The sequence below is a fragment of the Myotis brandtii genome, unplaced genomic scaffold (assembly GCF_000412655.1).
Source record: "Myotis brandtii unplaced genomic scaffold, ASM41265v1 scaffold2565, whole genome shotgun sequence".
Lineage (NCBI taxonomy): Eukaryota > Metazoa > Chordata > Mammalia > Chiroptera > Vespertilionidae > Myotis > Myotis brandtii.
Window position 1 is genome coordinate 123,675 of NW_005359730.1, and position 13,362 is coordinate 137,036.

At 37.3% G+C, this 13,362-nt stretch overlaps 1 protein-coding gene across 1 annotated transcript in view; it reads left to right on the forward strand.

The window, feature by feature from the left end:
• The window catches only part of LOC102254985 (alcohol dehydrogenase E chain-like), a gene marked incomplete at its 3' end in the record, with an annotated part of 14,697 nt that extends 2,456 nt beyond the window's left edge, over positions 1–12,241 (forward strand). The window contains exons 2-7 of the mRNA XM_005867962.2: positions 2,522–2,592; positions 5,279–5,380; positions 9,297–9,435; positions 11,198–11,285; positions 11,382–11,601; positions 12,182–12,241. Coding sequence (XP_005868024.2) covers positions 2,522–2,592; positions 5,279–5,380; positions 9,297–9,435; positions 11,198–11,285; positions 11,382–11,601; positions 12,182–12,241 — 680 coding nt within the window. The remainder of the gene's footprint in view (positions 1–2,521; positions 2,593–5,278; positions 5,381–9,296; positions 9,436–11,197; positions 11,286–11,381; positions 11,602–12,181) is intronic.
• Between the last annotated feature and the right edge of the window lie 1,121 nt (positions 12,242–13,362).

Here is a 13,362-nt window from a genome sequence, read left to right on the forward strand (position 1 = left end):
GGTACTCCTATGATACAAATGTTGTTACATTTCATGTTGTCCCAGAGGTCCCTTAAACTATCCTCGTGTTTTACTTTTTTTTCTTTTTTTGCTACTCTACCTGGGTTTCTTCTGCTACCTGTCTTCCAAATTACTGATTCTCTTATCTGCTTTATCCAGTCTGCTGTTGATTCCCTCCAACGTATTCTTCATTTCAGTTATTGTAGTTTTCATTTCTGACTAGTTCTTTCTTATGATTTCTATGGCCCTGGTATGCTTTGAGTTGCTGTCCCTTCTCTGGAGCTTAGGGTGAGAGTTGTGAGCAAGTGAGGCTGTACTTAGGCCCTTTAAGAGGATGGTTGTGTCTACAGCAACCCTCCATCTCACCTAGAGTGAATTCCAGCTGATTTTCATAGCCAGCTGTTGTAGGGATTTCTCTTCTCAGCACTGGAGCTGCAGGTTTTGGAGCTGTCCTCATTCTTCTGTGGGGACCTCCATGGCCAATGTATTCCTCCCTATTTTTAACCACCACATGTGGATGTGTGACCAGTCTGTTCCACATTTCTGCTCACTCAGAATATTTCAAGGTTACCTAAAATCTGTTGATGTATGAATATCCAAACCTGTAGGAAATTTTTATAATTTATTTGAGTCAAACCGAGGATATGTCTGGAAGCAAGATCTCAACAGACTGAGAAAAATGCTTCCAAGAAATGACAGCTTGCAGGTTCTTTTATGCATTTGGAATTAAGAAGAGAATGTAAGGCTCAGCTTGTGTGGCTCGGTTGTTGAGTGTCGACCAACGAACTAGGAGATCACGGCACCTGCCTGGTCAGGGCACATGCCTGGGTTGCAGGCTTCATCTCAGTGGGGGGTGTGCAGGAGACAGCCGATCAATGATTTTTCTCTCTTCATTGATGTTTCTATCTCTCTCTTTTCCCCTTCCTCTCTGAAATCAACCAAAACATATTTATGTTAGTCCATTTAGGCTCCTGTAAAATAAATGTCAGTTTACACAACAAACTGGTTTAAACAACAGCATTGATTTCTGATAGTTTTGGAGGCTGGGTAGACTAACATAAATTGAATTCAAATTATTCCTAATGCTTATCCCACCATCACTTTATAAACTCACTCATGTACGATGTGTCTTTCTAAATTGATTGGGGTATATGAGCTCCTTGATGCCCCCCCAGAATCTCTGAAAAGAGGTCAGACTCTCATCATCCTGCTCTGCACAAGTGAAGGCGAGCAGCAGGGAGAACAAGGTGGTGACCATTCTGTACAAGCAGTGTCTTCTCTTCCAGGTGGATGTAGTGTAGCCCAATATGACTGACTAAAGTTGAAAACAGATAATATTGTCATGCCCTTAACAGTTTTAGAGAAATGTAATATTTATGTTAATGTATACGTGTTGACAGATTATATCTAATTAAGTAATTGAATGCACTGTGCTCCCAAGTGTTGGTATAAGACTTGAGATTTATTAAAAGTCAAACTTAGAGGCTTTCTCTTATTCATGGCACTAACCAATGGATAATAGAAATGCACAAGATTGTGTGTTTTTCAATTTTGACTGTGCAAGAGAGATCAATATTTAGTTTTTAACTTAAATGTTCTCTCTACGAAGCCTCCTTTGAGTCCTTCTGTCAGATGCCCTCCCGATGGTCTGACTTGTTTGCCTGTGTCTTTTTTGCCATAGATTGTGAGTTTCTTTTATGGGTAATCATTGTAGCTAATATTTATTGAAGATTGTCCTATCTGCCAGGTTTCCTGGTAAGTGTTTTAAAGGGCTTGTCTCATTTGTTTAACAAACAATGCTTTGAGGTGGTACTATTATTCTATTATTTTACAAATAAGGGCAAATTCACACAGCTAGTAAAGATAGGGCCTGCCTGGAATCCAAGGCCATGTCATCAGCATGACCCCGTACTGCCTCTAGGCAGAGGTAGAGGCCATCTCTTACCCCTCCTTGCCACCCCAGGGCACCCAACTGAATGCCTGGAACAGGGAGGTGCTCAGTCAGTGCTGCTAGGTATTGCGTAGAGCAGAAATGCCAGGGTCATGAGCACCCTTTCTGTGACTGACTGGTGTCTGACCTCTCTGCTATGAAGAGGAGGAGGGTGCTGGGGCAAACACATTCCTCTGGCTTGTTCTTCTCTCTGTCCTTTGTCATTTGTGCCGCTTCCTTACTGCTCCTTCTTTCTAACTGCAGCATGTGGATTAGAAGTTGCAGCTTAGTGCACACAAACGGGAAATGAGAAGAAGAGAGAATAAACGTGGAATCCAGAAAAAAAGAGAGAGATTAAAATTTATGTGTAGAGAAATATTTAACCAGATAAATCAAGCTGTTATCCATAATTGGCAAATTACAAAGTACAGGTCTGAGTTGTGGATTAGTGCCCATTTCTTTCTGATTTGATATAGTTTGAGAATAAACCTGTGGGTCTGGCTAAAGACAGCAGATCACATGTGTAGAACTGAGCATTACTCAAGCAAATAAAATATCTGTGCAACATATCTGTTTTATGTAATCGAGCAGGAAAGGGTCTGCAAGAATCCATCCGCCTCCTGGCCTGCAGAAAGAACAGAAACATGAGCACAGCAGGAAAAGTAAGCATTTTTTTTTTTATTTTAAAAATATATTCTCATATAATTCACAAAGAGAAACAATATTTAATGAATAATTTAAAATTTATATCTAAATTAAAAACCATATAAACTGAAATATAACATAGAATATATGCTTTGTTATGCAATGTATATTGAATCAGAATTTAAATAGGCTGTTGCTAAATATCGTTAAAAGAATATGTAACTTTTGTACCTATTAAAGTCTTTATTTACTATATTAGATAAATGGGCAGTAGTTACAGCCAATCATGAATAATTTGAAAATCTGAAGTTAGAAATATTTTTAATCAATAATTTAACTTTGTATTGAGAAGCCATAACTTAAATGTTAATTTTTGTAATCATGTTTTTATTTTTATGAACACAGGAGGAAAGTTAAGTCTGACAAGTTTTATTGATCTCAAAGCATTAGAATCATCAAGGATAAGCAAGCCAACATCAACATGCAAATTCTAATTTTAAAGGGTCCTATGATAGCTCAATGCAGGAAATTTCCATAGAAATCTTATAGAAAAATATCTTTTCCATACAAAAGTCAACATGATTTTATCAAAAATTAATACTGATATAGTTTGAGTCACTTATTAGTAGTAGAAACAGGGTTATTTGGTTCTAGGTCTTCCATAGATCTCTCTACCTCTTCAATGTGCTTATAAGTGCAGAGAAATGCATATGATCATACAATATAATCAATTCACATTGTTTAACTGCTCAGTCCCAAAAAGTGTCCAGTACTTTTGTTGTATTAGGAGTGGAACACACACTCTAATATTTTGCTATGATAACACAATTGAAAGTTTCTGAGATTTCTACACACCCTGTGTTATATATATAACAGGCCTATGATTTTTTGGAAACTCAAGAGGGCAAATTGTCAGTTTTTTTCATTTCAACTCTCTTTATTTTCATTTGTTACTGATTAGCCATTATGATGGTGAATTACATTCCAAATGAAGAAAAGTTAGGAAAAATTAAAAATAAATTTGTCAAAACTCAGTTTGAAAGAAATAATGAGTTCAGAAAGCAAATGAGTAAACCAAATGTATTCATGAAAACAGTAAATGCTAAGCAATTGGTTCTTGCCCCTCTGGGGCAACATCCATAGCTTTCAGCTTTGTGGTAACACTTCACCTGTTTATTCTTCCTGCATTGTATTTTTCTCAAATGCAAAACAGCAATCATAATAACACCTACTTCATAAGATAGTTGTGAGAATGTAATAAATTAATACTCCTTAGCACTTAGGATAGTGTCTGGGACATAGAAGTTATCCAATACATGTTAGTCACTACTACTGATGTTGTTGTTGTTATGTAAGATTTGGTTAATTGCTTATTACCATGGGATGGTGAAAAGATAAAGTTGGATTGTCTTATTTTCTGGGCAGCAGACTTTCTGACTTTGCAAAAATTAGTCAGTTGCTATGTCAAATGAGCCTCAAATTTGCCATCGTAAAATAGACCAATAGCTTAATAATACTGCCCGGTGGACTTTAGAGATCAAGTATGTAATTCATTCAGCATTGGCCACAATGTGCCTGCCCATTAAATGAACACCTGATAATCAGAAGCTATGTACTATTAGTGTATTATTTCTAAGTACTCTCATATTTATTGACCATGGCAAGCACCTCAGCAAAGTAAGAGAGTTTGACATATAAATAATGAAAATTAATTTGCAAAAGCATACATTTCAATTGACCTTTTAAAATCATATTTATAATTATGAATTATACATTCATAATTACAATTACTATAGAATTATCTATCTAGAAAAAAGCTCTCAAATGTATAAACTTTGTAGCAATGAAGACAGATTTTACCAATATGTTACATTCTCAAGTACTAAAAATATGTGTTCAACTTTAATCTTGAAGAACATCTATGGATAAACTATGCTAGATTAAAAAGTCAAACACACAGTTATTCCATTTTTAAATATATATGTGAGTATGTGGGTAAGAGTGTGTGTGTGTGTGTGTGTGTACAGCTGTAACCTCTGTGATTTTTGGCTCACATCTAATCTGGAAAAAAAAATAGCTACACATAAATTAGAGAAGAAAACCGAGCTGCCAAAGCTCACTTTCAAATGAGTCATGCAAACTAGTAGCACACGGAAGTAGTGGGGAGAGAAATCGGAGGAGGAGGACAGACAAGGAGAAAGAGAAGTCACCTATGCAGGGAGGCAAGTATGCACTGGAATCATAAAGTCCGGTTGTTTGGGGCTTAAGCAGAGACTTGAACAAGAGAGCAATAGATTTTATGTGACCAGACAGTGATCCTATCAGTGAAATATTTGTGATTTAAAACTTCATTGCAAGCCAACAGTTGTGGGCAAACAACCAATTTCAGGACTGCATTAGGAAATATCACAAATAAACAACCCTTGGAAAAAGAAACAATATAAGGATGACCTAAAAGAACACTTTACATTTTATCTCAATGCCTCATTATAGTTAATTCTATTTATGTTTCCTTATGTTATTACTTTACACATTTTAAAAAGGTATTCCATTCTTTTTGCAAATCAGAAGTTGTCCTTTTCTATATAACATTTATCAGATTTCAGACAGGGGGCTAGATGTTGCACATAAAAAGATGAAAGTCACAATCCCCGACTTCAAGAGTGGGTAAGCACTTGTGTCATCTTTCTGTTCAATTTCCAGGTAATAAAATGCAAAGCAGCTGTGCTATGGGAGATAAAGAAACCCTTTTCCATTGAGGAGGTGGAGGTAGCAGCCCCTAAGGCTCATGAAGTCCGTATAAAGGTGAAACACTTTTTTCTCTTCTATTGAATTTTAAGTATAAGAAAATTCAGAGAATAGTACAAATGGAAATAACAAAAAGTTTATTAAGGAGCACTTTTTAGCCCAGCCAGTGTGGCTCAGTGGTTGAGCGTTGACCTATGAACCAGAAGGTCATGGTTGATTCCCAGTCAGAGCATAAGCCCAGGTTGTGGGCTTGATCCCTAGTGTGGGCATGCAGGAGGCAGCCAACCAATGATTCTCTCTCATCATTGATGTTTCTATCTCTAGCCCTCTTCCTTCCTCTCTGAAATCAATACAAAGAGAGAGAGAGAGAGAGAGAGAGCTGAGAGAGAAACATCGCATCAATCCCTTGCCTTGCCTCCTTACGTGCCCCAACCAGGATCGAATCAGAAACTTAGGTAAGTGCCCTAGTAATCCAAACAGTGGAATTACATTTCTTGTCAAGGAAATATAAAAATATAAGTTGTTAAACTTTCAAAAATAGAATAGATAGTATGTACAGTATAATCCTAATGTCAACCTCAATAAAGAGGTAAACTGAGTCAAGCTCAAAATGATGAAAAAGATGAATTTATTCAAGAATAACTTGAATACCTTTTATTTCTCCTTCTTGGTTAGCACTTTCAATACTATGTTGAATAGGAATGGTGAAAATGGGCATCCCTGTCTAGTTCCCTATTCTTAGGGGAAATGGTCTTACTTAGTATTTGCCCACTGAGTATGATGTTGCTGTAGGTTTGTCATATAAGGCTTTCATTATGTTGAGATATGATTCCTTTATCCCCACTTTGCTGAGAGTTTTATATCAAAAAAGGGTGTTGGACTTTGTTAAGTGCTTTTTCTGCATCAATTGATATAATCATGTGGTTTTTACCTTTCAATTTATTTATGTGATGTATCATATTTATTGATTTGCGGATATTGTACCAGCATTCTTGGAATAAATCCCACTTGGTCATGGCTTATGATCTTTTTAATGTATTGCTGGATGCGATTTGCTAATATTTTGTTGAGGATTTTAGCATCTATATTCATCAGGAATATTGGCCTATAATTGTCTTTCTGGTTTGGGGACTAGGGTAATGCTGGCTTCATAGAAAGAGCTTGGAAGTGTTCTTTCCTCTTGAATTTTTTAAAATAGTCTGAGGAAGATTGGTATAAGTCTTTCTTCGAATTTTCATAAAACTCCCCTGTGAAGCTGTCCGGAACTGGAGAAGAAGAAGTAAAATAGTCACTTTTTGCAGATGACGTGATATTATACATAGAAAAACCTTAAAGACTCCATTAAAAAACAACTAAATTTAATAAAAGATTTTGGCAACATAGCAGGATACAAAATTTACACCCAGATATCTATGGCTTTTTTAGACACCAATAATGAACTCAAGAAAGAGAAACTAAAAAACAATCCCATTTACCATTGCACCAAAAAAACTAAGATACCTAGGAATAAACTTAATTAAGGTGGTAATAGGTAATTGGACAGATACATGCAAAAAGATGAAACTAGACCACCAACATACACCATACACAAAACAAACTCAAAATGGATAAAGGACCTAAACATAAGATGGGAAACCATAAAAATCTTAGAAGAATCCATAGGCAGCAAAATATCAGACATAAATCATAATATAGCTCCTAGGACAATGGAAACAAAGGAGAAAATAAACAAAAGGGACTACATCAAATTAAAAACCTTCTGCACAGCAAAAGAAGCCATCAACAAAACAACAAGAAAGCCCACTACATGGGAGAACATATTTCCCAACATTATATCTGATAAGGGCTTAATCACCAAAATTTATAGGGAACTTACACAACTTAACAAAAGGAAGCCAAAAATCTAATGAAAAAATGGGCAAAGGACCTAAATAGACACTTTTTGAAAGTGGACATGCAGAAGGCCAAGAGACATATGAAAACATGCTCAAAGTCACTAATAATCTGAGAGATGCAAATCAAAACAACAATGAGGTACCATCTCACACCTGTCAGAATGGCTATCATCATCAAGTCAAAAAGTGAAAAGTGCTGGCCAGGATATGGAGTAAAAGGAACCCTTCTGCACTGCTGGTGGGAATGCAGACTGGTGCAGCCACTGTGGAAAACAGTATGGAGTTCCCTCAAAAAATTAAAAATGGAACTTCCATTTGACCCAGTGATCCCACTTCTAGGAGTATATCCCTAGAAACTAGAAACACCAATCAGAAAGGATATATGCATCCCTATGTTCATAGCAGCACAATTTACCATAGCTAAGATTTGGAAACAGCCTAAGTGTACATCAGCAGATGAGTGGATTAAAGACCAGTGGTACATCTACACAATGGAATACTACGCTACTGTAAAAAAGAAGGAACTCTTGCCATTTGCAACAGCATGGATGGAACTGGAGAGCATTATGCTAAGTGAAATAAGCCAGTCAGAGAAAGATTAATATCACATGATCTCACCCATTTGTGGAATACAATGAACAACATAAACTGATGAACAAAAATTGAACCAGAGTCATAGAAGCATCAAACTGATTGTCATACCTCAGAGGGTAGGAAGGGGAGGGGGGTGTTAAGAGATCAACCAAAGATTTGTTGCATGCATTTAAGCATAATCAATGGACATAGACAGTAGAGGGGAGAGGGCATGTGCTAGGGGACAGGAGTGGCCAGGGAGAGGTCAATGGGGGGGGGGGGGGGGGGGAAGGGGGGGGGGGGGGGAGGAGACATATGTAATACTTTCAACAATAAAGAATTTAAAAACAAAACAAAGCAAAAACGAATAACAGTAGTTGTAATTTGGAACATGCAAATTGTAGAGAGCTATAGGGCAGTCCTTTGAGAGTTTGGGGTAGGCTATACTTACAGGCAGGAAATTTAAAGAGGGAAGAGTTCAGTTATAGTCTGTTAAAATGTATATATATTTTTATGAGAGTATCTTTTATTATTATATGATACTCTTTTTGTCTCATTTAATTAGTTTGGGCCTTGAATTCTGCTTAATCTGATAATAATATAGCAGCCATGTATTCTTTTGTTTTTATTTCATTAAACAATTTTTCATCATTGAAACAAAAGCAAATCCAGTCATACAAACAAAGCTCAATTCAGCTTAAAATGTGAGATGAATCCCACCAGAGTTACTTTAGTTCAAAATTTCTCAAGGTTGTTATGAGGCAACTCCTGACCAATTTTCATTTAGGAAAATTCCAATATTATCAGTGTTCTGTAAATCAGGCATTTACAGGAAAACGATTTCTCAGTCCTTATGTGTCTTTCCTGATGACACATACATTAGATTTTCCTTTTTATATCCTCCAGTTCTATTGTAGATTGAAATTCTTTGACACTAATGAAATTAAAAAGTATTGATGTGTTTATACAGAAAAAAAGTGCAAGATTTCAAAATCAATTAGCATTCAATGGTGGAGCTTAACTGACTTAATTTTCTTGGTTGCTAATCTATAGTTTCTACTTCTAGGAAAAAGGATGCATTCTTGTCTATTACATAAGACAAATATTTGAGAAACTTATTTCACAGATTATTCTGAATTGCTTAAGGCAGGGAAGGAAAGAAGTGGAGGGTTTTAAACTGAGTAATCTTTTTTTTTCACTCATAAACTCTTATTTTTATTTATTTATTTTTTAATTTAAATTCTTTATTGTTTAAAGTCTTACATAAGTCTCTTCCTCCCCCACTCCCCTTGACCTCTCCCTGCCCGCCCCCAAAGGACTTGTATGCATGCATAAACTGAGTAATCTTGGAGAGAAACGGGATCTTGTGTATTTGGGGAAAATAGAGATTATTAGCAAAATCCTTGAAAACTCTTCAAAAGTCCAACTTTAGAAAGCTGGGCATGTGAAGTCCATCTGAGGGCCATAGTTTTGCTGAATCTAATTATCTTCCCTTTACCCTGTAGATGGTGGCCTCAGGGGTCTGTCGGTCAGATGACCACGTGGTTACTGGAAACTTCGCCACACCTCTTCCTGTGATTGCAGGCCATGAGGCAGCCGGCATTGTGGAGAGCATTGGAGAAGGAGTGACTGCAGTAAAGCCAGGTATAGAACTCCTACTTGGAGAAGGTACTGTTCAGGACCCCAAGAACACCCAGCCTGGGTGATTAAACTGAAGCAATGAGAGATGCAAGACCTTGCCGAGGGCAGCAGCACAACTAGAGCTTGAACAGAGGTCTCCTCCTTTTCTGCCCCCTTCCTGCCTCAGACATGTATGCATTCACGCACTCCTGTGTTCTCGCCTTCAGCAGGAATTTGTTGAGCGCCTGCTATATGTCAGGCACCAGGTTAGATCCTGGGATACATGAGGACCAAAAGGGACCCACTCCCTGAGGTCATAATCAAATAACTTCCATTTCAGTGTTGCTGAGCACTGTTTTCTCTCAGGTCCAAGAAGAACTACAAATGGGACACAGGAAAAACATCTAAGTCTGTGTCCTGAGCCTATAGGTCAGTGCATGGGAACTGTTCAGTGCTGACTTCCCAGGGTGGGGAGCCTGAGGCTCTGACTGAATCAACATGATCTCCTCTAGGTGGGAAGTGGAACCCATTCACTGGTTTTCCCTTCCACTATGGCCTCCCTTCTTGAGCACAGAATGAATGAAACAGGCTATTTAGAAGAAAAGGAGAGACCTGGCAGAAGGCCCCTGCACTAAACAATATCTGTTTTACTACATTAAACCATGGCTAACTGTGACTGGTTACAGGGTACTAGTTTATCCTTAACATTTATTTTGTCTGAATTTTATTGTGCATTAATATAGATAAATATTCTTAGAGGTAAAGAGTGAATAAATATAAAATGTTCATGCTATTATCTCCATATAAAGTTTATCTATTAAATATTATGGTCTAACCATTTTTGTGGGTTTTGTGGATATGTAGGAGAACTAGTTGAAAACAAAAATAATGTTTAATTCTAAAAAAAAATAACTTTAGCCAGTAGATTTGACCTGCCCCAATACCAAATACTTATTTAACTTGTTGACAGAAAATATTAAAATATATGGTCTGGTTTGAGTTTCAGCTCTTAGTATTTCCTTTACTTAGAAATAAATTAACAATAAATAACACTTTTACTTTTCACGCTGGTTCCCTCCAACATAGCAGGCAAAATAAATAATTCACAAATTAAGTTATCAGCTAAAAACATTTAAAAATGAATTCTCATCCTAAAAGAAAAGTGCCTAACTAGTTGAGGGTTGAGATTTTTAAAGGAATTTCTTTAATTCTTTTTTCTCACATTTTTGTTACGTTTTCTTTGGGGGAAAAAAACCCCTAAAATTTAAAAAATAGAAAATCATTTTATAGTAAAAATAAGCAGTCACTTTGAAAAGCCAAGAATGGTTGTCAAAATTCTCATTTTTACTGTAACTGAAACTATTAGAAAATACTGGCTTTCCCCAACATCTAGTGAAACTATGGCAGCCTCTCACTACTAAAATTTATAAATATACTTACACTAAGAACATTTAAGACTTAATTCTTAAGGGTTAAATAAAATGTGTATAAAACTATCTAGAGAAAGGGCATGGAGAAAAAGATAACTATTAATGCAGTGGAAATACTTTAAAATCCATGTTTGTCCCCACAGTCACATGTCCTCTTTGGCAATCTTCAGGCACATACAAACCCAAACCAATAACAATGCTGCCAGCAATGTCTAATGACATCATGGTGACTGGATCCTGTTTCTGAGAGACTATTGAAAGGCAACTGCCTCTAATACATACCCATAAGCTTTGAGTGCTTGCTCTATTAATTCCTGGGTAGAAATTTAATAAGAATTTGCTTTTTCCCCCTCCAGGTGATAAAGTCATCCCACTCTTTACTCCCCAGTGTGGAAAATGCAATGTTTGTAAACATCCGGAAGGCAACTTCTGTGTGAAAAATGAGTAAGTTTCCGTTACTCTCCTGACACAGCCAATGAATTTGCACACTGTTATGCACGTGTCTCATGCCCTTGTCTGTCTGTGTGTTGCACTGGCCAGTCTGAGCATGCCTCGTGGGACCATGCAGGATGGTACCACCAGGTTCACCTGCAAAGGGAAGTCCATCAACCACTTCCTTAGCACCAGCACCTTCTCCCAGTACACAGTGGTGGACGAGATCTCAGTGGTCAAAATTGATGCAGCTGCACCACTAGATAAAGTCTGTCTGATTGGCTGTGGATTCACAACTGGCTATGGGTCTGCAATCGAAGTTGCCAAGGTAAGAATGACAACAGATGATAAAGCAGTTGCACTCGGGTTGTCAGAAACAAAAAGGAAAGTGATTTCTCATAGTAATCCAGGCAATTCTTCATAATTTTACTGTCAGCTTTCCTGCCTTCCCACTACCACAACAACATTGATATACTCCACAGAATTTAGAGTGTCAATTATGAGTAGAAAAATGCCCTCAGATAAGAAAAACAAAAACAAAAACAAAAAGAAAAGTGTCCTCAGAAAAAATTAAGAGCATATCCTAGAAATTTAATCTGTTTATAACAAATGAAAAAGCTGTTGATAACTAATGAAGAAAAGGTAAAGGTGCCATTTTCAATAATTATTTTTCTGTATTTGTTCTTTATGAGATTACTAAATTTCAGAGCTGAGGCCTCATTTAGCCATTCATTCTACTGTGAGTCAGCACAAACATGCACCAGGCACAGTATGACCCTCTAGGTCCTGAGGCAGCAAAAGTAAATGAAATGAAAGAGTTGCCTTTGAGGAGCATCTAGTCCATGACCCACTATTCCCAGAATTAGGACCAGCAGTAGATTCCAAAGCCTTACCTGATACACCTCCAGACCAAGCATCACCAACCTACCTGCTCTGTGGAAACCTATGAGGAAAGCAAGAAAGCTGAGGTGATGTATTATGCATTTTTTTCCACTCATTAGGGGATCTCACTGCTTCATCTCCTCCCCTGCCATGGACACACACACACACACACACACACACACACACACACACACCACAGAGGTGGTAGCTTTGAAGGAGAAATTCTTTAAGAGTCTCTCTTCACAAATGGTTAGAAATCTAGTAGGCCCAGATCCATAATGCTACTTGCCCTAAATCTTATGGCTGTGACTCACATAGCATGTCTTTTTAAAAACTCTTGGTGAATATTAAACCATCCATATATATAAAATGCTAATATGCTAAGTATCCATCTGGGTAATGACATCAAATAGCAATGCTTGGCTTCCTCTCCCTAGCTACTAGCCTCCTTGGAGTTTCTTCAGCCCAGTAACACGGCTTGCTTTATAGCCGGGTGGAAAAATTTTACACTGTCACCAAATGTTTGTGAAGCTTTTTCCTGTGCCTCATCTCATTTGATCCTCACAGAAGTCCTAGAGTAGGTAGATAGGAAACCCAGTGGAATCCTATTTTCTTTTCATTACCCAGAAAACGGAGATTTAGAAAGCTTAGAAACTTGACCTGACTGAAAAGAAGTAAGAAATGGTGGACCTTGAAAATGACTTAGGTTTTCTCACTATGCAGAATATAGTCAAACACTGCTGCAGTTAAATATTTTACCCATTGTTCTCCCTGTGTGATCTACAATAATAATCTGCTTTGTGTTGATATTTACTGCTATGTTGCTGACAATTACCTGAAAAAGAAGTTGGGATGCTTCACTGGGCTGGAAAAAGTTTAGCAAAATCAGAAAGCATGTCTAATTAAGCAAGTTTATTCTATATCTATAAAAGGCTAAGTTAACTCATGCACATGCAATACATATAAAGCTCTCCTGGCACCAATTGCATGCGTGTGTCTCCATCTGTCATTGTTGATTGTGAATTTGGTTGACACTTTTTAAAAAAAATTCTTTATTAGTTAAGGTATTACAAATGTGTCCTTATCCCCCCCATTAACCCCCAACCCCCCACTCATGTTCTCATCCCCCTGTTGTCCATGTCCATTGGTTTGGCTTATATGCATGCATACAAGTCCTTTGGTTGATCTCTTCCCCTTATCCCCACCC